General features: G+C 35.5%; 1 protein-coding gene across 1 annotated transcript in view; it reads left to right on the top strand.

Moving 5' to 3' along the window:
* The window catches only part of TTC6 (tetratricopeptide repeat domain 6), a 180,551-nt gene that overhangs the window by 102,069 nt on the left and 55,755 nt on the right, over positions 1-22,727 (top strand). Inside the window, exons 8-13 of the mRNA XM_081829680.1 lie at positions 2,965-3,057; positions 5,174-5,248; positions 13,220-13,590; positions 18,981-19,443; positions 19,776-19,905; positions 20,764-20,936. Of these exons, the coding sequence (XP_081685806.1) occupies positions 2,965-3,057; positions 5,174-5,248; positions 13,220-13,590; positions 18,981-19,443; positions 19,776-19,905; positions 20,764-20,936 (1,305 nt within the window). The remainder of the gene's footprint in view (positions 1-2,964; positions 3,058-5,173; positions 5,249-13,219; positions 13,591-18,980; positions 19,444-19,775; positions 19,906-20,763; positions 20,937-22,727) is intronic.

Raw genomic sequence — 22,727 nt, 5'->3', positions numbered from 1 at the left:
TCTTAAATGTGAAATTTTGAGGATAACAGATTCCTTGCTTCCTCCCAAACTGGCTACTTTTAAGTTTTTCTCTTTTCTTCCCTATTTTCATTATGATGTGGCTAGCTGCAGATTTCTTTAAAATTTATGCTTTGGAATTATTGGGATTTTTGAATATGTGACTTGATGTCTTTCATCAACTATGGAGAATTTTTAATCTTTATCTTTTCAAATGTTGCCTCTGTTCATTCTCTTTCATTTTCTGGGACTTTAATCATAGGTATTAGCTACCTTTTTCCTCTTGATGATGGATTCTGGATAATTTCCCTTCTGATCTGTCTTATAGTTCAAGTTTATAGATTCTTTCTTCAGTTGTGTCTAAGATACTGTTAAACTTGTTTATTGTATTTTTAAATTTGCTTTTGTGTTTTTCTTTTTAGAATATTTATTTTTTTCTCCAAATCTATTTTGTTTTGGTGTTTTATTTCTTTATGTGTCTGTCTTTAAATGTTTATTATTGTATTTAAAACATTATTTTTAGGAAACCTTTGAGACCAAGAATGACAGTTTCTTTCTCCAGAGAAATTTTTTGTCAAATTTTTTAGTACTCAGAAACAGTCTTAGTCTAAGGTTGAGGCTTGAGTTTCTTTGACCACCCTTGTGATGGAACCGAGGCTGAAAGTCTACACAAAGGCTGATTTACTTCCCCTCACTCTTTTTTTCTTTTTTTAAGAGGTTTTAAAAAAATTTTTTTTTTAAAGCAGGCTCCACACCCAATATGGGACTTGAACTCAGGACTTGATCTCTTGAGATCAAGAGTCACATGGTCTACTGACTAAGCCAGCCAGGCACCCCTACATCTATTCATCTTAATCTGATGGTGTAGCATCCTGTAGCCTTGGATACTTGCATATTTTGTATATGTATAATATTATACAGTATATTACATATATGTAAATATATATAAATAAATCAGTCTCCATGCCACGGGTAAGTTTTGGGCTTCAATTTCTATCACCATTGCCCCAAGAAGTTGTCAGTCTGCAGCTCAGACTTGCAGCTGCTTTGGCAAACATCATGAGAACAAAAGCATCTTGAATACTGGGCTTACTTTTCCAGGTTCTTGCCTTTTCTTAGATTTTGGCTCAGTATCTCTTCATCATCATGTTGGCTTTTTGATGCTTTGAAGATTGCAGTTTTTGTATTATAAGTAGCTTTCTTAGTTTTCCTTAGTAGAATTACCTAGCCTGCCATAATTAGAAGCAGAGTCATAATTGACTTTTAAAGTAGCAAAACTGGTTCCATTTCTATCTGCATCCTAGCTTTTATTGGGTGCATACCAGTTTTAGCAATATCTCTGGAGTAGAGCAGGAGGATTTTTACATCATATATCATATAAGCAATGGTTGCTCTCTCAAGACACATTAGTTTGGTCACTATCTTGGCAGTTTCCAAGATAAGGTTCCATATGAACCATGTTCTCTTTTTAAAAAGCAACCATTGGGGCACCTGGGTGGCTCAGTTGGTTAAGCATTTGACTCTTGATTTCAGCTCAGGTCATGATCTCAGGGTTGTGAGATTGAGACCCATGTTGGGCTCTGCCCTGGGCATGAAGCCTGCTTGAGATTCTCTCTCCCTCTCTCTCTGCCCCTCCCCATCTCTCTCTCTCTCTCTCTAAAAAAAAGGAAAAAGAAAATAAAAGAAAAAAAAAGCTACCATTGATAATTAGCAAGTTTTGCTGTTTTGATATCTGTAAAATACAGTATTAAGGCTTTTGTCCTTGTTATTGTTAAAAGCATTTCCTTAAATATACAATAGCTGCTATTCCGTCATATTTGAATATTTTGTGTAAACATATGACAAAATAGTTCCATAGTCTCTTGTGTACCACGTAGTTTATCTCTGAAGAGCAACAGTGACCAATTATCCTTCTGCTATGTTTAGTAATTCTCTTACCTTACACTATGCTATAGCTGCATTATAAAAATACAATAGAAGATGAATAAAAATCAATGCTGGTGATTCCTAAATTACCCATAGCCTTTTCCATATCTGTTCCATTCTCAGTGATAATTTCATGGTATTTTTAAAAGCTAATTTTCTAGGGCTCCTGGGTGGCTCAGTTGGTTAAGTGACTGCCTTCGGCTCAGGTCATGATCCTAGAGTCCCGGGATCAAGTCCCGCATCGGGCTCCCTGCTCAGTGGGGAGTCTGCTTCTCCCTCTGACCCTCCTCCCTCCCATGCTCTCTGTCTCTCATTCTCTCTCTCTCAAATAAATAAATAAAATCTTTAAAAAAAAAGCTAATTTTCTATTGAATAAATATTTTTTGAATTTGAAATTTTAGTTGTTTGAGACCTAAACATTTAAGCAAAGTAGCAGCATGATTTAATTCATCATAAATACACCAAGATGTCAAACTTAGATCTTCTAGTTGTTTTTCTATATCCAAATCACTGATTATAAGATAGAAGAATAACACATTTAATAATAATTGTAATGATTGCAGCAGTTCATCCTTACAACAATAAATACACATATATAACTTAATTGATGGAGTTTGAATTATAAGGCATTTAAAGAGAATTTCAGTCCAATAAAAATTAAGAATGCTTACCTGTATTTGACAGTGAATAGTCCTATATTGACAATAAATCCAAATAAGTCTTATACATAATTCTGATATTTGTATACTAAATCGATTCAATGCTAACTATGAGATCACAGTATCATTGATTGCTTGTAAGATTAGTGATGCCAGAAATTAGGTAGAAGTATCTATTTGGCTAACGGTCAACACGGAAGCCAAATTGTGGGTTTGGGTCAAATACTAAGGCTATAGCTGGGCTTTTGATGTGTCTGGTAAATGTTGTCTATACTTCTACCTTTTCTATACATTTTTCTTTGGGTAATAATGTGTACTATGAACTAACAGTGATCATAAACTTTTTAAAGTATAATTTAAAACTGTTATCTTTTTATTACAGAGTATTCAAGCAAGCAAAATTTTAACTGAGAGATTTTCAGCTGAAACCAAGGAAAGTGTCATTATTTTAAATCAGCATAGCAGAAGTACTAGGGTATGTACAATTTTTATTCTAAATTGTGGGTTGGTTGCTTTATCTGCCTATAGTTCAGATATATTATTTCTAGTAGTTCTGGAAATTATTTCTTGGTGCTTCCTCAGTCAGGGAAATGCCTCAGAACATTCACTTCTGGTGTCTTTGCTGAGGACACATTTCCTCTTTTTCAAATATGTTGCCTTTGTGACACTTAGAAGATGTTACTTACTAATTAATAGCAGAATATCTGATTTTCCTAAAATTTTGAAAATTTCTGGTCTTGCACTCATTTATCACTTCCTGCCTAGGTCTTAAATGATTAAAGAAACATGTTTGTGAATGTTTGGGCCAAATGGGGGGATTGGTTATGGCCATGAAACAGTAAAACTAAATTCTCTAAACAGTGATTAGACTCAGGCTCATGATTTTGTTATCATTGTAGTGTATCCAAGTAAGTTAATTAAATAATAAACATAATTGGAGAGAAAAGAGATAGTGATTGAGAGAAGTTGAGAGAAGAAGAAAAGTTGGAAGTATACATAACTGGTTTGATAGATGTCCTGAACTTTATGGGGGACAAATAAAAAACAGTTTTATTTTTCTCCCATTAGTGCCTTCAGGCCTCTGCTCCCCTTGATGGTATCTTGGGATGCTGAATGGCACATAGTACAAAGTCTTAGGGCAGTGGGACAAATCAAATCCTATTCTAGTTAGTTAACTAGGTTAAAGATATGTCTATGCCTCCTCCTTTATCCCCCATACAGTTTAATACCTTTTTTTTTTTTTTTGGAGGGGATAATGTTTCTAATTAATACAGATCACTTTTTTTTCTCTTTTCTTTATAGCACTTACTAAATATTTGTCCTTATGTGTGTTTGATCTTTTTATGCCTCACCAGACTGGGGTCACAGCATTCTTCATCACAGTTTTATCCATATCACCTAGAGTAGTAGCCATCACATAAAAAATAGCTGAACCAATGAATGTCCCTTTCTAGTTTGGAATGCCATGTACACTTTCTGGACTATTGTAGTAGCACTACATACACCTACCTGTCACATATTCCCATTTTTAGTAGCTGCTTCTTCCAACCCATCCTCCTACTGCCTCCTGCTGTATTCTTAAAACACAGGCATACTTATGTCACTCATTTCTCAAACTGTAACTCCACCTACCAAATAAAGTCAAAGTGCTTCATTGAGCTTCATAACCTGGCCTCAACTATACTTTCTATCTTATCTCCCATTATACTTCTGCTTTTGTGTCGCCCCCACATACCCTGTACTCCACCTGCATCCAAGTCCTTGGGGACTAAAACCCCCTGCATTTTGACGTTTCTCTGGGCTTGTTTAGGCTGTTCCATTGGCCTGGAATATTCTCAGCTCTGTCTCAGTCTACGGAAATGTTGCTACCTTTCACAGGCCCGCCCTGTGTCACCTCTTCCAACCAGTCTATCCAGGTGCCATCCCATTGAGAACTGACCTCTCCCTACCCTATGTTCTCTTCACGCTGCGTCCATTTGTGCCCTCTTTAGTCAGTGCCACAGCTGCTTTGGATTATAGTTACTTCTTTTCTTTCTGTTTCCACCATTATATTGGTTGAGGATATGGAACATATCAATTTTTTCTGTACTTTCTACACTATTTAGTATAGTAGTATTTCCCAGCTCTTTCAGTATAATAGCTCACATCGTAAGTGATGGTATTTGTATGGTCTGGTGGAGTAAAATGTTGAGGTTGCTTATAATTAGAGGTGACTGTTCGGAGGACAGTAGCTGCTTCAGGTCCCACTTGTGCAGCCTCTGTGCTAAGGGGACTCATGGGTCAGGATATTTATGGCACATTTATACATATGTGCCACTTGCACTAACCAGAACACTTTGCTAAGTGTTTGTTGTATCAAGTTGAATTTTAAAATTTAAGATAGTTTCTATTATTATACAGTTTTCTAAATTAATTGATGGATTTTCAGTAAATCCATCCAATAAGAACGTGTATTTTAATTAGCATTTCATTAAATTTACCTAAGCATTTCATTAATTTACCTAAGAAGCTATCAGTCAATTGTCATATGATATTTTACTTTACCAAATAGTATCTATAGTCAATGCATATTTATCATTTGATTATTTCAGTTTTTTTTCCTAAGAAAATCTGCATCATTTGAAAATATCCAAAAATGTTTCAGCACATCATCTCCACAATTAAAGGTATGATAATTTTTTAGTTTTTATTATTCAAAGGAAATGTTTCTATTTTTAGTAATAATCACTATTGATGCTTATTTTGTTTGCTTTCCTGAAATAATGTAGTCAGTTGATTCATTCAGAACTGATTAAAAGTTTGGATTCAAGTGTGTATTTGGTAGCTACTGTAAAATTGGTTGGTCGTGCCAATTTAAGATTTTCAACAGCTCTTGGGAGTATCTCATGTTCATAGTTTGACTTTACCTGGTATATTATAAGTCAAGTCATTATAATATTGACCTACATTTGTATTGGGCTCCCAATTTCAAAGCATTTTCATGGACACTATTCCAGTCTGGTCTTGAGCTTCACAACATTCCGAGAGAAGGAAGGCGAGCAGATATTATCCTTGTTTCATGTGTGAAAAAGCAAAGGTCAGAAAGTAATAAATGGCAGAGCTAGACCTTCGACCCACACCCCCTCTTACTAAATGCAATGTACTTTCCTCTGCACCAATAATCCATAGGCTTTTTGGAACAGCTGGTTCTTACCTCCATGGCATTGACATCTAGCTTCCAGCTTTTGTTTTCTCCCTGAAATCTTACAAATCTTTCCTGATTCTTTGTTACTTGCTTGTAACTTGCTTTTAACCTGCTTAACGTTAGCCTGTTTCCTATGTCATTTCTGAGATTCTCTTTTCTTACCGGCCTTTTGATTCCTCTGTTTTATATCCCTATACAATCACACTATCCTTAAGATTCTTTATTGGCCTATAAGTGACATGTAGCATTATATTAGTTTCAAGTGTAAAACATGATTCAGTATTTGTACGTATTGCAATATGATCACCACAATAAGTCTAGTTAACATCCGTCACCACACACAATTACACATTTTTTTTTCTTGTGATGGGAATATTTAAGATCTACTCTCTTGGCAAGTTTCAAATACACAATACAGTATTTTAAGTATAGTCACTATGGTGTATTATATCCCCAGGACTTACTTATTTTATAATTGAATTTTGTACCTTTTGACTATTATTACCCATTTCATCCATCACCCACTCCTTGCCTCTGGCAACCACCAATCTATTTTCTGTATCTATGCGTTGTTGTTGTTGTTGTTAAAATGCCACATATAAGTGAGATCATGTAGTAATTGTCTTTCACTGTCTGACTTATTTAACTTACTTATTTTACTTAGTATGATGTCCTCAGGGTCCATCCATGTTATTGCAAATGGCAGAATTTCCTTTTTTTTAAATGGCTGAATAATATTCCATTATGCATATATATATACATATATATATATGTATATATATATGACATTTTCTTTATCCATTCATCCATTGATGAGCACTTAGGTTGTTTCTATATCTTAGCTATTGTGACTAATGCTGTAAGGAATAAGGGAGTGAAGATATCTCTTCAAAATCCTGATTTCATTTCCTTTGGGTATATTCCCAGAAGTGGGATTAGATCTAGGGTAGTTCTATTTTTAATTCTTTGAAACTCCATACTGTTTTCTGTAGTGACTGCACCAATTTACATTTCCATCAAGAGTGCACAAGGTTCCCTTTTCCCCATAGCTTTGCCAACACTGGATGTCTCTTGTCTTTTTTATAATAGCCATTCTACCTCTTTATTTTTTGTGTATCTGTCATAGGTTTTGGGTTTGTGGTTACCTATAGGTTCATATATAACACCCAAAGTAAATAGCAGTCTATACAAATTTGATGGCCTTTTAAGTTCAAGGACATTCTGAAAAACAAACAAAAAACAGAAAAAGAAAAATAACTTCTTTCTTTTCCCTTTTTACTCCCACCTCCACATTTTATGCATATGTTGCCATATTTTACATCTTTTTATTCATAATTTTCCTATGTCTAATTCTGGCCATTTCTGTTCCACTTAAAGAAGTCCCTTTAGCATTTCTCGCAAGGATGGTTTAGTGGTGATAAAGTCCTTTATCTTTCGTTTGTCTAGGAAACTCTTTATCTTTCCTTTAAATCTGAATGATAACTTTGTGGGGGTAGAGTATTCTTGGTTATAGGTTTTTTCCTTTCAGCACTTTGAATGTATTACGCCACTTTCTTCAGGCCTGCAAAGTTTCTGCTGAAAAATCAGGTGATAGCCATATAGGTTTTCTCCTGTTGGTAACTTTTTGTTTCTGTCTTGCTGCTTTTAAGATTCTCTTTTTATCTTTAATCTTTGACATTTTAATTATTATGTGCTGTGGTGTGGACCTCCTTGGGTTCATCTTGTTTGGAACTCTCTGTGCCTCTTGGACTTGGATGTCTATTTCCCTCCCTAGGTTAGGGGAGTTTTCAGTTATTATTTCTTCAAATAAGTTTTCTACACCTTTCTCTCTCTTCTTCTGCTTCTGGGACCCCTATCATGTGAATGTTTGTTTGCTTGAGGTTGTCCAAGAGATCTCTTAATCTATCCTCATTTTTGAAAATTCTTTTCTCTTTTTGCTTTTCATCTTGAATGCTTTCCATTACCCTGTCTTCCAGATCACTGATACATTCTTCTGCATCTTCTAATCTACTGTTGATTTCCTCTACGATGTTTTTTATTTCCATTATTGTATTCTTCAACTCTAATTGGTTCTTTTTTTATATTTTCTATCTCTTTATTGAATATTTCATTGAGTTCTTCCACTCTTTTGTCCAGCCCAGTGAGTACTTAAGGATCATTACTTTAAATTCTTTATCAGGCATATTGCTCATCTCTGTTTCATTTATTTATTTTTTTCTGAGGTTTTTTTCTTGTTCTTTCTTTTGGAGCATATTCCTCTGTCTCCCCATATTGCTTGACTTTCTGCCTTTGTTTCTATGGACTAGATGGAACAGCTACTTCTCCTAAATTTGAGGGAATGGTCTTGTGTACAGTGTCCCCTGTGTTGACTGTGTGTGCTTGGTGGCTTTTGCTGGCTGGCTGGATCCGTGGCTGTACATGTCAGTTGCTCTTTTAAACCATGGCTTTTTACAGAAAGAAGAAAATAATAATAAAATAACAAAAGAAAAAAGGAAAAAGAGAAAAGAAGGAAAAAAGAAGAAAAAAGAAAAAACCCCAGAAGGACAAAAATAAAAGCAAAACAAGACAAATAAAAAGTACTAAAAAAATTAATGAAAAATTAAAAAAAAAACTAAAAGAAACAAACAAGAATCTTGGTTTATTTTCTGTGCCCCAGCACCACAGGGGCTGGTGTGGACTTGTGGACTCTGGGCTTATGAGGTAATAAGCTTACTGTGATGACTGGACCCACCAGTTATGGTATCCAGACCCTGCTCCTGTCTAGGCTTTTAAGATGGAGGATGGATGTAAACTGTGTTGTTCTCTAGTTCCTCTGACTGGAGAGCTTCCCAACGCTCCTCCTCCATTTGGCAGAGTTCCAGTGTTGTCTCTTTTATATGCTAGTTGTTCTTTTAAACCATGGCTTTTTTTCTGTGTCCAAGGATAGATGAATCTGTTTCCAGTTCCTCAGTACTATCCCTCCCCACTGCTGTTTGCAGGATCAGGGGTGGAGGTTCCCTCTGTTACCATGTCTCCATCTCTCTTGCTGTTCTTTTTTTGTCATTCTATCTTTGATTGTTCAGAAGCTGTTCAGATGGCCCTCAGTTCTTCAGGAGAAATTGTTCTGTAAAAAGGTATCATTTGGGGGGGCACCTGGGTGGCTCAGTTGTTAAGCGTCTGCCTTCAGCTCAGGTCATGATCCCAGGGTCCTGGGATTAAGCTCCATTATCAGGCTCCCTGCTCAGCGGGAAGCCTGCGTCTCCCTCTCCCACTCCCTCTGCTTGTGTTCCCTCTCTCACTGTGTCTCTCTCTGTCAAGTAAATAAATAAAATCTTAAAAAAAAAAAAAAAAGAGGTATAATTTGGTGTGTTCTGTGGAGGAAGTGAGTTCAGGGTCTTGCTATGCTGTCATCTTGGATGGGAAACCCTCCCTATAATAGCCATCCTAACAGGTTTAAGGTGATATCTCATTGCGTGGGTTTTTTTTTTTTTTAACTTTATTTATTTGAGAGAGAGACAGACAGAGATAGCAAGAGATAGCAAGGGAGAGCAAGAGCAGAGAGCAGAGCTGGTTCATCTTTTTATGAACCCATTGACCATTTGTATGTCTTTGGAAAAAAATCCCTATTCAGTTGCTCTGGTCATTTTTTAATTGGATTTTTTGGTTTTTTTTCCTATTGAGTTATAAGAATTCCTTATATACTTTGGATATTAACCCCTTATCAGATAGATGGTTTGCAAATATTTTTCCCATTTTATAGGTTGTTTTTTCATTTTGCTGATTGTTTATTTTGCTGTGCAGAAGCTTTTTAGTTTGATGTAGTCCCACTTGTTTATTTTTGCTTTTATTGTTTGTACTTTAAGTGTCATAGCCAAAAAAGTTATTACTAAGGCCAATATGAAATAGCTTTTCCTTATGTTTTCTTTTTTTCCCCTTATGTTTACTTCTAGTAGTTTTATTTTTTAAGAATTAAAATTTAAATCTTTAATTTTTGTGAGTAGTGTAAGATAGGAAATTTCATTCTTTTGCATATGAATATCTAGTTTTCTCAACATAATTTATTGGAGATGGTCATTTCCTCATTGAATATTTTGGCTTCTTTGTCAAATATTAGTTGACCATATATGCATGGGATATTTCTGGACTGTTGATTCTGTTCCATTTGTCTATGTGTTTGTTTTTATGCCAGTACCATACAGTTTTGACTACTGTAGTTTCGTAATAAAGTTCAAATTCTGGAATTGTGAAGCCTCCATCTTTGTTCTTCTTTCTCAGGAGTGCTTTGATTATTCAGGGTCTTTTGTGGTTCCATATGAATTTTAGGATTATTTTTGCTATTTCTGTGAAAAGTGACATTGGAATTTTGGTAGGGATTGTATTGAATCTATTAATGGCTTTGGTAATGTGGACATTTTAAAATACTAATTTTTCTGATTTATGAGCATGAAATATCTTTCATTTATTTGTGTCTTCTTCAGTTTCTTTCATCATTGTATTTTAATTTTCAGTATACAAATGCTTCACCTCTTTGAATAAATTTATTCCTAACTAATTTTATTATTTTTGATGCTATTATAAATGGAATTACTTTATTTCTTTTTCAGATAATTCATTGTTAGTGTACAGAAATGCAATTGACTTTTGTATGTTGATTTTGTAACCTACAAGTTTACTGAATTCATTAATTAGTTCTAACAGTTTTTCACTGGAGCCTTTGGAGTTTTGTCTATATAAGATTATGTCATCTGCAAATAAAATAGTCAGAGACAATTTTACTACTTTCTTTCTTTTTTAAGATTTTATTTATTTATTTGACAGAGAGAGACATAGTGAGAGCAGGAACACAAGCAGGGGGAGTGGGAGAGGGAGAAGCAGGCTTCCCGCGGAGCAGGGAGCCCGATGCGGGACTCGATCCCAGGACCCTGGGATCATGACCTGAGCCGAAGGCAGACGCTTAACGACTGAGCCACCCAGGCGCCCTACTACTTTCTTTCTAATTTGGATGCCTGTTTTCCAGATTGCTTTGGCTAAGACTTCCAGTACTAAGAGCAAGAGTGAGTATTCTTGTCTTGTTCCTGATCTTAGCAGGAAAGTTTTCAGTCTTTTACTGTTGATCATGATATTAGCTGTGGGTTTATCATACATGGACTTTATTATGTTGAGGTATGTTCCTTCTATACCAAATCTATTGAGAGTTTTTATCATGAGAGAATGTTGAATTTTGTCAAATGCTTTATCTATGTCTATTGAAACAATCATACATGGTCTTTATCTTTCATTCTGTTAATATGGTATGTCACATTTATTGATTTGTGTATGTTGAATCATCTTTGCATCTGAGGGATAAATCCCACATGATCATGTTGTATGATCTTTTTCATGTGCTGTTGAATTCAGTTTGCTAGTATTTTTTTGAGTATTTTCCATTTGTATTAATCAGGGATGTTGGGCTGCAGTTTTCTTTTCTTGCAGTGTGTGTGTGTGTGTGTGTACACATATACATACATATATACACATATATAAATAATGGAATATTAACTATAAAAAAGAAGGAAATTTTACCTTTTGTAAGTAACCCCTTTTGGGACATTATGCAACATGACAGAGAAAGAGAAATACTGTCTGTTCTCATTTATATGAGGAATCTAAAAAAGCAGAACTTACAGAAACATAGAGTAGACAGTGGGGCTACAATGGAGAGGAGAGGATTGAGATGTTGGTCAGAAGGTATAAACTTCCAGTTATAGGATACATAAATTCTAGGGTTCTAATGTACAGCATGGTGACTATAACTAACAATACTGTATATACTTGAAAGTTGTTAAGAGAATAGATCTTAAATGCTATCACCACACAAAAACAATGGTAATTATGTGAGGGGGTGGAAGTGTTAACTAACCTTATTGTAGTAATCATTTCACAATATATACATGTATCATATCATCACACTGTATACCTTAAACTTACATATGTTATGTGTCAATAATATTTCAGTAAAAGTGGGAAAGAACCCCAAGCCTGTTCTGGCAGCTCTGCTTTATAATTATAGATTCTGTCAGTGATTCCTTCCCAAGTGTTCGACAGTGCTGCATATGGCCTCTTCGTGTAATTCATATCTAGTCAGCAAGTGGGGAGTATGAGTATCTTATGTTCTACTTTTTTTTCAGGCACATGTTTTCCTGAGATATATATATCACGCCTTTTTTTTCAGGCACGTGTTTTCCTCAGCGCGCACTCTCTCTCTCTCTATATATATATCTCACACCTACATACATATGTGCCTATATTTCTTTTTTTTTAAAGATTTTATTTATTTATTTGACAGAGAGAAACACAGCGAGAGGGGGAACACAAGCAGTGGGAGTGGGAGAGGGAGAAGCAGGCCTCCCACTGAGCAGGGAGCCCGATGTGGGGCTGGATCCCAGGACCCTGGGATCATGACCTGAGCCGAAGGCAGAAGCTTAACGCCTGAGCCACCCAGGCACCCCTGTGCCTATATTTCTTGATATATACCTATATTATACATACATATATTCTATAGTCTATGTATTACCCTATTCTCTTTTAATTATATAATGAGTTACATATAGTTTCTTGAGATGGGGGAAGTATGATAAGTTATGAGGGTCAATATCTCTATTGTACTTTAGTACATCTTAAAGAATACAACTAGCTTGTGTGAAATTGTTATGTTTGGAATTTGAGCCTAACTTCACTATAAAGAAAAACATTTGTATAACAAATGATTATTTATTAGCAAACTTAAATGCAGTTAATTTAGTGACAATGGCTCAATAAGCTGGAAATGTTATATCAAAGGATTGGAACTAATCTCTTTTATTAATAATGAGTTGTTAGAATTTCAAGTACTAATGCATAGTTACTGCAAATTATTTATAATTATTAGTACATTATAATATTGATGTTATTATTAAAAGTTAAGTTGATTCTCTGATGATTAGATAAAAATATTAGGCTGGAATTCTATTCTTAAGCTTATAAATATTGAATTAAATTATTGTAGAGGATACTTGAATACTACTGTATAGAAATTCAGTGTTGTTAAAGTGCTTTTGAAAATAGACTCACAAATTGGTTTTATAGGATAAGGCATTTTAATAGTTTTTACCCATTCTACCAATTTCTTTTTCATTAAGAATAAAAGTAGAGTATGTACTTTATTTGCATATGTAAAAAGCATTGTCTTTTAATTAAGAATATATAAAATCACAGTTAATGCATATCTACTTTATAGTGTTATTTTTATGTAGCTAACAAAATGTCACATAACCAAATTATTGTACTTTGCTTTAACCAACTTACTATTAACTTTATAAGCTGACTTTGAAAAACATTAAGAATACAATTTAAAATTTTCAAACTACATTAATAATAATTATAACTGAATTAGTTTAAAACATATAGCAACTAGCTTGATTTTAAGTTTTTCTATCTTTGTTTCCTTGCTAATAAGAGAGTAAAATCTGCAGTTGAATTGAAGAAAGAGGAGGCCACAGCTCCAATAAAGATTAAGGATGACATGCAAAGCAATATAAAAGACATGATATTTCAGAAAGCAAAGCAGTTGGAGCATTGGATGACTCAGCAAAATGAAACTGAGGAACCCTCTGAGAAAGAAAATATAGATACCATCTTAGATAACATGCAGGAGAAAAGGAGTTTGAGAGATCTGTCTCTCTCTCTCATTGAAGCATCTAAAAAAGCTGGCATTAGTTATATTGTTTATCCCAAGAAAAAGAAGATAAGACTGAAGAAAAGATTGAAGCACAATAAACTTACAGCCGTGTATGATGAATTAGCCAAGTCTCCAAAAGTTCTTAAAAGGTCTTGTTTAATCAATAATTGTTATAGTTCACGAAATGTATTGTGGTTTTGGTCTTAATCTTATAATTTCACTAACTGAAGTTATTATTTTATTCAGCACTGAAAATATGTTAAAGTCTTAGCTAAAGGAGAATCCCTTCCTTTTTAATATATGGATATTCAATAGTATAAATATATGACTGGTTTAAACTATATTTTAAAGTTGGGGCTGACTTAAGGACATGAAGTAAAACTAAGTCAATTTGATAGTTAAATGAAATCTTTCAATACAAAAAAACAACCTCTGCTCCAAACAAATATCACCCATTCAGAAGTTGAAATAGATTGCTGAGATTTAACTGTTTTTAGATTTGGACTTAATGAATTGAGTAATCTAGATAGACAAACTGTTTTTTTATGTTGTGTGAGCCCTTATTCAGGGATCAACATATAGAAATAATTTTTCTCCTTACTTAGAAGTAATAGTATCTAGCATGTTTAAAAATGTGTAAGGACATGGGGCACCTGAGTGGCTCAGTTTTTTGAGCATCCAGCTCTTGATTTCTGCTCAGGTCATGATTTCAGGGGCGTGAGATGGAGCCCGGTGTTGGGCTCACCACTTAGCTTAAGAGTCTCTCTTTTTTTTTTTTTTTAAGATTTTGTTTATTTATTTGACAGAGAGAGACAGCAAGAGAGGGAACACAAGCAGGGGGAGTGGGAGAGGGAGAAGCAGGCTTCCCGCAGAGCAGGGAGCCTGATGTGGGACTAGATCCCAGAACCCTGGGATCATGACCTGAGCCGAAGGCAGACACTTAATGACTGAGCCACCCAGGCGCCCCAGCTTAAGAGTCTCTTAAGAGTCTCTCTCACCCTTTGCCCCTTGCCCTGTTTTCTTGATCTCTCTAAAGTAAATAAATAAATCTTAAAAAAACGTGCAAGGACCTAAGATGACAGCAACTGAAGTTCCAGGTATGCTCATATTTAAGTGTTCAGGGTATAACTTTCTTATAACTGAAGGGTTGTGCAAAATAGTTTGCAAAAAGCTCTGGGCTTTATTTCTCTAGATATCCTCAGATGACAAAGAATTCATTAAATTTATGCCTTTTTGAAAAGTAAAGACTTTCCTGTTGATAAGAGAGTCATAAGTGTTTTTGTTTACTTCATTATTATAAAGACTTGCTGGTTCTGAAAAACGGTTAAATTAATGATGTTTTGGTATGTGGTGACTTATTGTCCCTGAAAAGACTTGGGAACAACCTATGTAAGCATGATGGAACAGAGACCGACCCTAGGGGAGGATGCCATTCAAGTCCTGAGTACCCTACACGCTACTTATGCTTGAGTTTTCCCTGCAACAAAAGTGTGGAGCTGTTTTTGTTAGCTCATCTTTAGAAGACTTCAGATAGGTTTTTCTTAAGTTGGCAAATGTTTTTGATAAGAACCAGAAATTTGCTTATACATTTTTGATATATTTGCTGATTTCAAGGCATATGAATCTTTACTGTCCTAGAGAGGATAAAACACTGCACCATTTTGGCCATGACCTAAGTGACTCTGTCTCTCTAAAGGATATAAGCAGGTGAAGCACTATTTTTGTGTGGTATTTTACTTCATTCTGATTCTTTATCACTTTGATTATAAAGAGATTTATTTGCCTTTTAACAACTGAATTTGATATTTGTATATATTGCCAACAGGTGTAATAGGATGCACCTTTTGGTGGAGGCAGTAAAACAAACCACGGGAGTATTTGTCTAGGATAATATATTAGTACAGCTTCCCTAACTACTTTTAAAAAAAATCTTAATCTAAACTAATTTAGCGTAAAAGTGTAGCTATGAAAAAACTGTTATTTTTAAAACAAGTTTATGGAGAAACTTTAAAAGATAATTTTATTCCTATAGTTTGAGATCTTTTTTCACTAATCTTATTGTGGTTAAAACAGAATTATCCTTCTTACCGTTTTATATCTGACCTTTAAGCTTGTTTAATCATCCTCATTCTTGCTGGCTCCCTTAAATGGTTAAAAACAGACTATGTATGTACTCATATATCAAGTTAAAGCTTGACTGTGGAAAGTAACTCCTGCCAAAGTCTATTTGAGCTAAACCCAGACCCATGCATTTTCTGTCAGTCCCCTTACTATAGGTTATCCCTGTTGCCTGGCCCCTCATCTAGGTCATGGCAGGATGCCATATGTCTGCAGTAACTTTGTTGCTTCACCATTTCTCTGGAAGTTTCTCTCTGCTTTGGTCTCTGATCCCAGTATTGGTGGACCAGCCAGTCAGCGACTAGCAGAGACCTTCTTTGGCAGCTCACTGATGTGGCAGGAAGCTGTGTTTGTTAATGGCTCCTGGCCCACCTTGACTCCCTTGTACTCATTGCCTTCTCTCTGACCTGGACTTCTATGAATTGTTAGCCTCTCGGATCTCTGCAAATGTTCTGTCTTCCAGGATTGAGTAACATACTTGATCTGAGATCCAGGCCAGCCCTTTTGCTATTGGCTCTCCTATTTCTGTGAATGCATTGCCTTCTTCCCTTTCTAGAATAAGTCAGGCCATGGTCCTGACTTCCACTATCAAAGCTTCCAAACTTGACTAGCTCCTGAAAGTGAATCTGTAGTCTCAGTTCTGATTTTCTTGGCCCATCTTGCCACTGCTACACCCCCAAGAGAGGCAGAATTTATTTCCCCCACAAGCAGGAGATGACATATTTTCCTTGTGCTGTTAATCCGTAATTTCCCTGATGGTCTGGTATTGCTTTTGATATACTATCTTGGTGGATGGTGGTATAGGATGGAATGGGGCAGTTATAGAGATTTCCACTTGATCCTTACTACTATTATCTTCTTCAGTATATAGTTTATGCAGTTATGAAGTTGATTCATTCCTACTACACATTCTGGGACTAGGGAAATTATCTCAGAATGGGTCCATGTCTCACTAGATTCTGTTAGATGGTTTCAGGCCAAGATTTTTTATATCACTTGACCATCATAATTCCCTAATTTGTCTGTGGACTTCAGTGGCATCCACAATGGGTATCTGTGGATCAGCATAAGTTTAGGGTATCTAATAATTCCCAGGAGGTTTGGGTGTTTCCTCTTTCCTAGACCTCTGGAAACTTTTGGGGAAAATTCCTTAAATACATCAAGGCCACATTGCAAGATCCTTCCTCAGCGGGACCTGGTCTGGCCTTCCTGTCGGCTGAGAGGTTTTAGATATGAACTGGCTGAGGTCTGAGAGCTGCGTAAGAGGTTGTAAAACCCCACTATAGTTGGTTAGGCTTATGCCCAGAAGACCTAAAAGTTTTTCATCTGTGTAAGTCAAAGAACACCTTAGCAGGCTGCCCATCTACCTTATTTTCTGAGGACTTGGCAGTCATTTAGTTATTGCCACAGATCCCTATAACCTCAAATTCTGTCTGGAGCACCTATGTGGCTCAGTTGGTTAGGCATCGCACTCTTGGTTGTGGCTCAGGTCCTGATCTCATGGGTCTTGAGATCATGCCCCACATTGGGCTCTGCACTCAGGAGTGTGCTTGGATACTCTCCCTCTCTACCCCTTCCCTTGCTCTCTCTCTTTCTCAAATAAATAAATAAATAAATCTTTAAAAAAATTCTGTCCACCAAATCTCACTAGAAATCTACACCAGAAATGTGTATTTAACGAGTCTTCCAGGTGACTGATGCTAAAGTTGGGGGATCACTCAGAGTATATTTGGAAGTTCTAGCAAGGCTGCACTGGTTAGGGTTAGCAGCCACTGATCCAAGGCCACCTATGCGGAGGAGGTATGCAGGAGGCGGATCGGTGGTAGTTGTAACTCCATGAAAGGGTTCAGGAGGTCACAGCTGAGTGATTTTGGGGAGTGCTTAAATTAAATGTAATATACCATATGAAGCAATGTCTCAGTGTACTCACTGAAAGATATCTATACAGGAGAGGTTTAGTCTCTCAGACTGGGGAATCTGACAGTCCCTCAACCAGTCTCTTCTGTTAAGAGAAGATGAGTGGAATTTGGAGATTCAAAATTGTCAGGCTCATTTATGCTTGCTCAAATATTCACATCCTATATTTCAGTTTCCTACTCCTTTCCTAGTAGCTTCATTACCTTGGTATACAAGGTTTAGGGAATTTGGGTATTTAATAGGTACTGTTCTTCTCTTTTGGTCTGAAGTAAAATGATTCCACAATTTTTATAATCATTGCTATTATCCTCATGACTAAGTGGTAGCTATTTGATTTCCTGATACCTTGCCTTCCACCTGAACACCATCCCCTGCTAACATTGGTGATAATTTGAGGAGCTTCGATAGCACCACATACCATGGATTATTTGTGTCCTATTTGATCCTGGCAAGAAGTTTATCCTAGGATCCTTCTGTGTGTGTATTTCCTGAGTCTACCTCTGGTACCAATTATTTTATCAGTCAGGGTGCCAGTAAAGAGCACTCTCAATTTAGGATAATTCTAGGAAAGTATAATAAAAAGACAATTTACAAAGATGTCAGGGCAGGGAAACCAAAAATGATAATGTAGTATCCTAGGGCTAAAAATAACAGAGCCATTATCTACTCCTAAGGCTGAGAGGACAAAAAGTAGGAGTGATTACCAGAACTTTCAAGAGGAATTGTGTAGAAAGGGTTTCCTTAAAAAAAGTAGTGATCTTTGGTCATTTGATCTTTGGTCAAGGATCATAGCCAGTTTCAGGCAACCCTTCAGGAGGGAACCAGAGGAATAAATACCTTGATTTCACTCTCCTACTTACCTCTTTGGGATTTCTAATTGGACATACCCCATTAGAAGACAGAGAATAAGGGATCTTATGGATGTAATCTGTACAGATTAGTCCCCTGGGCAGAGGGCAAAGTAGAGACGGGTAGAGATGAATGTGGAGGTGGAAATGTCCATTGAAAGCATATTAGGTATTCTCTAATTTCATAGTCTACTAAAGAAGGGTGAAGTCTGGGATGTTAATTTAGTAGTTTACTGTCTAGTCAAATCTTTCCTTCTTCCCATTTTCTCAAGTTCCTGTGCTCTCCAACCTCTTGGATGGCATTTCCTTTCTTACATCAGTTTACCTCTTCAATTCCCCATTGTAATTTCTCTGGTTGGGGGCAGGGGTATAAATTAAATCTGAAAGGAGCATCAACACCTTATTTCAGTATTGTAAGAAGGCTACATCTTTAGATAACAATCGTCTGCTTTAATAAACTCTATAGAGTTTCTGTGTAGATTCTTCATATGGTGTTACAGTTTTGATGAACGGGAGGACTTGGTTTGCATAAAAATAGCATGTAATTTTATATTAATAATAGAGAAATAGTAATTTCATGTGTGGCTGAGTTGATTTATTGATTATAAAAATAATTATATTTCTGTAATTTAAAAAATCACTCTTTTAATAACCAGATCAACATCTCATGGAATCCTTCCTGGACAGAAGAAATATTTACTCAAAGTTCCATTATATGAACGTAAAATTCCTTGTCCCAGTCTACCTATGTGTTTAAATTTTGATGAATTTGTCCAAAGTAAGGGAGGAATTCCAGAAAATTGTGACCTTCGAACATGGGCTCTTGATATGTTCTCTTATCATAAACATCAGAAGACAACCACAGAAAAGAAAGTTATTAAAATATCTATCCATGAAGGCTTGTCTGAAGGAATGAAAGAACCACCAAAAATAGAATTGAGTGATTCTTTGAAGTCTAGTCTTTCTCCAGAAGTTATTAAACATTATGAATCCGAAGTGGAGATCTTGACTAAAGAAATAAATGATAAGAAAAAATATCCTGCATTTGCATATTGTAGGCGTGGAGCTATTTATAGGAAACTGGGAAAGTTACAGAGTGCCATGAAAGATCTACAGGAAGTAAGTTTTATTTAATCAGAATAACAATACTAACAATTTATACTTATATTTATAATTATAATTCTATCTATGTAATAATTTATATAATAATTTCTACTAGAATTTTGAACCATGAATATTTGCAGTATACATGTGGGATTGTGAAACTATAATTATTGGCATTTTCAATAACTGATATTAAAAACACTACATTTTGTCAGATTGGGAAGTATCATTTTATATTATATACATAGAAAGCCACTTGGATCAATAGTGTTTGCAAAATTTATTTGATAGGATATTTTCCTTTAATAAAACAACTTTAATTGAATTTATATACATATATTTTCTAGGCTATATTTTTGGAGCCATTGTTTCTCAATGCCTATTGGCACCGACATTTCATTTATCTTTTCCAAGACAAAATTAATGAAGCTTTGGATGATTTGAATTATATAAATAAATATAATAAAAATAATGCAGGTGGGTTGTCTGCGTGTTTATATTACTTATATCTTTACCTAAGCTTTGGTCATTTAGTGGTGTTATAAAGATATATAAGTTAATAGATATAAGTCTCCAAAAATGGTTGTAGCTTTTAAAAGTTAAATTTACTCTTGATATTGTATATATTGGACTTGTATGATCCTATACTATTTCCAAAATACTCATCATGCTTTGAAAGGCTAATGTCCTTGTGTACATTACAATAAATTTGTTCCTACTGCTCATCCCACAAGAAGGATATGAACTTAAAAATTTTAGTTATAGACATGATTCATAAAGCTTTTCTTGACTACAAATCCCTGAAGCATTGTAGTGTTCCGTGACTTCTTGGATGGGATCTGTACATTTGCCTTTATGTACCATCCTCTAACCAGCTTGAATGGAACCCAGAAACATAGAACCTTTTGGGAATGAGAAAATGTCACATTCATCTTTGTATCCCCAGCATACACAACATACCCCTAGAATATAACTTGAGCTTCATAAATATTTTTTGATCTATGCCTATTTCTGCCAAAGTCCATACAATTTTGTTTTACTATAAACATTAAAAGAGTATGAAACACTTCAGATATACAAAAAGGTAAAAGGTAATTTTTGTTACTTAGGATTGAAATTGAAAATACTTTTAACAGTAATGAGTATTTATCAGACTTTGAGAGCAAGTTCTGCATTGTTGAAGTAGAAAAAAAAAAACCCTTAAATGAAATGGTTAAGAAAGTATAATAGAGAAACATCACTCTAAGACTACATTTTTAGAGGGAGAGGGATTAAAATTTTCATAGTTAATAAAAGGACCGTAACACTAAATTTTACCTTTTTAATTTTCTTTAGAGGCATATTTGTCAAAGGCGGAAATTTTCAGGAGAAGAAAAGACATTACTTTAGCAATTCTAAACTATACCCAGGCAATTAAGTGCAAGCCCATGGATGCTGATATATATTTCAGGAGGGGTGAGATGTATGAAATATCAAACAAAGTACTGGCCATTGATGACTTTTCTAAAGTAAGCTGTATTACATATAATGCTGACATTTATATATTTTAGATCATGATATTCTCATCCTGATATTATAGCGAATCATTGAATTTCATTTATATACATTATATAATCAAAACTAATTTATTATGTTAGGACCTAGAACACTCAGTACTGGGATTGATATTAACACTATGTCAATGATTTTTTAAAATTATTAGTGAATGAATGAATTTATGTCAAAGAGTTGGGTGTGGGAGCATTGAGACAACTCTGGGAGGGAGGGGGCATGACTTTTCCAGCTCTCTCCTCTTGAAGCATGAAATAGTGGCTAGAGAAACTTTTGAAAATTGCTTCTTCCCTTCAAACAAGACAGAAACTTATTTTCCACTTCTTAGTCTTGAGACATGGCTGATTCTTTTCTGCAGCAAACCTATCTGCTCTTAAAGAAGCTGTGCTCATTGGCTCATTCATTCATTCACTCACAAATATTTATCAACTAAGGTGCTGTACAATGTAGTGGACAAATGTTGGTGAGTAAATTAGGGAATCGATTCCATTTACAATAGCACCAAAAACCATAAGATACCGGGCGCCTGGGTGGCTCAGTTGATTAAGCGACTGCTTTCGGCTCAGGTCATGATCCTGGAGTCCCGGGATCGAGTCCCGCATCAGGTTCCCTGTTCAGCAGGGAGTCTGCTTCTCCCTCTGACCCTTCCCCCTCTCATGCTCTCTCTATCTCATTCTCTCTCTCAAATAAATAAATAAAATCTTTAAAAAAAAAAAACCATAAGATACCTTGGAATAAACCTAACCAAAGAGGTAAAGGATCTATACTCTAGAAATTACAGAACACTTATGAAAGAAATTGAAGAAGACACAAAAATACGGAAAAATATTCCATGCTCATGGATTGGAAGAATAAACATTGTTAAAATGTCTATGCTGCCCAGAGCAATCTATACTTTCAAAGCCATCCCAATCAAAATACCAATGGCATTTTTCAAAGTGCTGGAACAAACAATCCTAAAATTTGTACAGAACCAGAAAAGACCCCAAATCGCCAAGGAAATGTTAAAAAAGAAAAACAAAGCTGGGTATCACGTTGCCTGTTCTCAAGCTATATTACAAAGTTGTGATCACCAAGACAGCATGGTACTGGCACAAAAACAGACACATAGATCAGTGGAACAGAATAGAGAGCCCACATATGGACCCTCAACTCCATGGTCAACTAATCTTCGACAAAGCAGGAAAAAATATGCAATGGAAAAAAGACAGTCTCTTCAATAAATTGTGCTGGGAAAATTGGACAGCTATATACAGAGGAATGAAACTTGACCATTCTCCAACACCATACACAAAGATGAACTCTAAATGGATGAAAGACCTCAATGTGAGACAGGAATCCATCAAAATCCTAGAGGGGAACATAGGCAGTAACCTCTTCAACATTGGCCACAGCAACTTCTTTCAAGACATGTCTCCAAAGGCAAGGGAAACAAAAGCGAAAATGAACTTTTGGGACTTCATCAAGATAAAAAGCTTCTGCACAGCAAAGGAAACAGTCAACAAAACAAAGAGGAAACCCACGGAATGGGAGAAGATATTCTCAAATAACACTACAGATAAAGGGCTGGTATCCAAGATCTATAAAGAACTTCTCAAACTCAACACCCAAAAAACAAATAATCAAGTCAAAAAATGGACAGAAGACATGAACAGACACTTCTCCAAAGAACACATACAAATGGCTAACAGACACATGAAAAAATGTTCATCATCATTAGCCATCAGGGAAATTCAAATCAAAACCAC

This window comes from Leptonychotes weddellii, chromosome 9 (genome assembly GCF_054177405.1).
Source record: "Leptonychotes weddellii isolate Sample4059 chromosome 9, ASM5417740v2, whole genome shotgun sequence".
NCBI lineage: Eukaryota > Metazoa > Chordata > Mammalia > Carnivora > Phocidae > Leptonychotes > Leptonychotes weddellii.
This window is presented reverse-complemented; position numbering and strand designations above follow the sequence as displayed.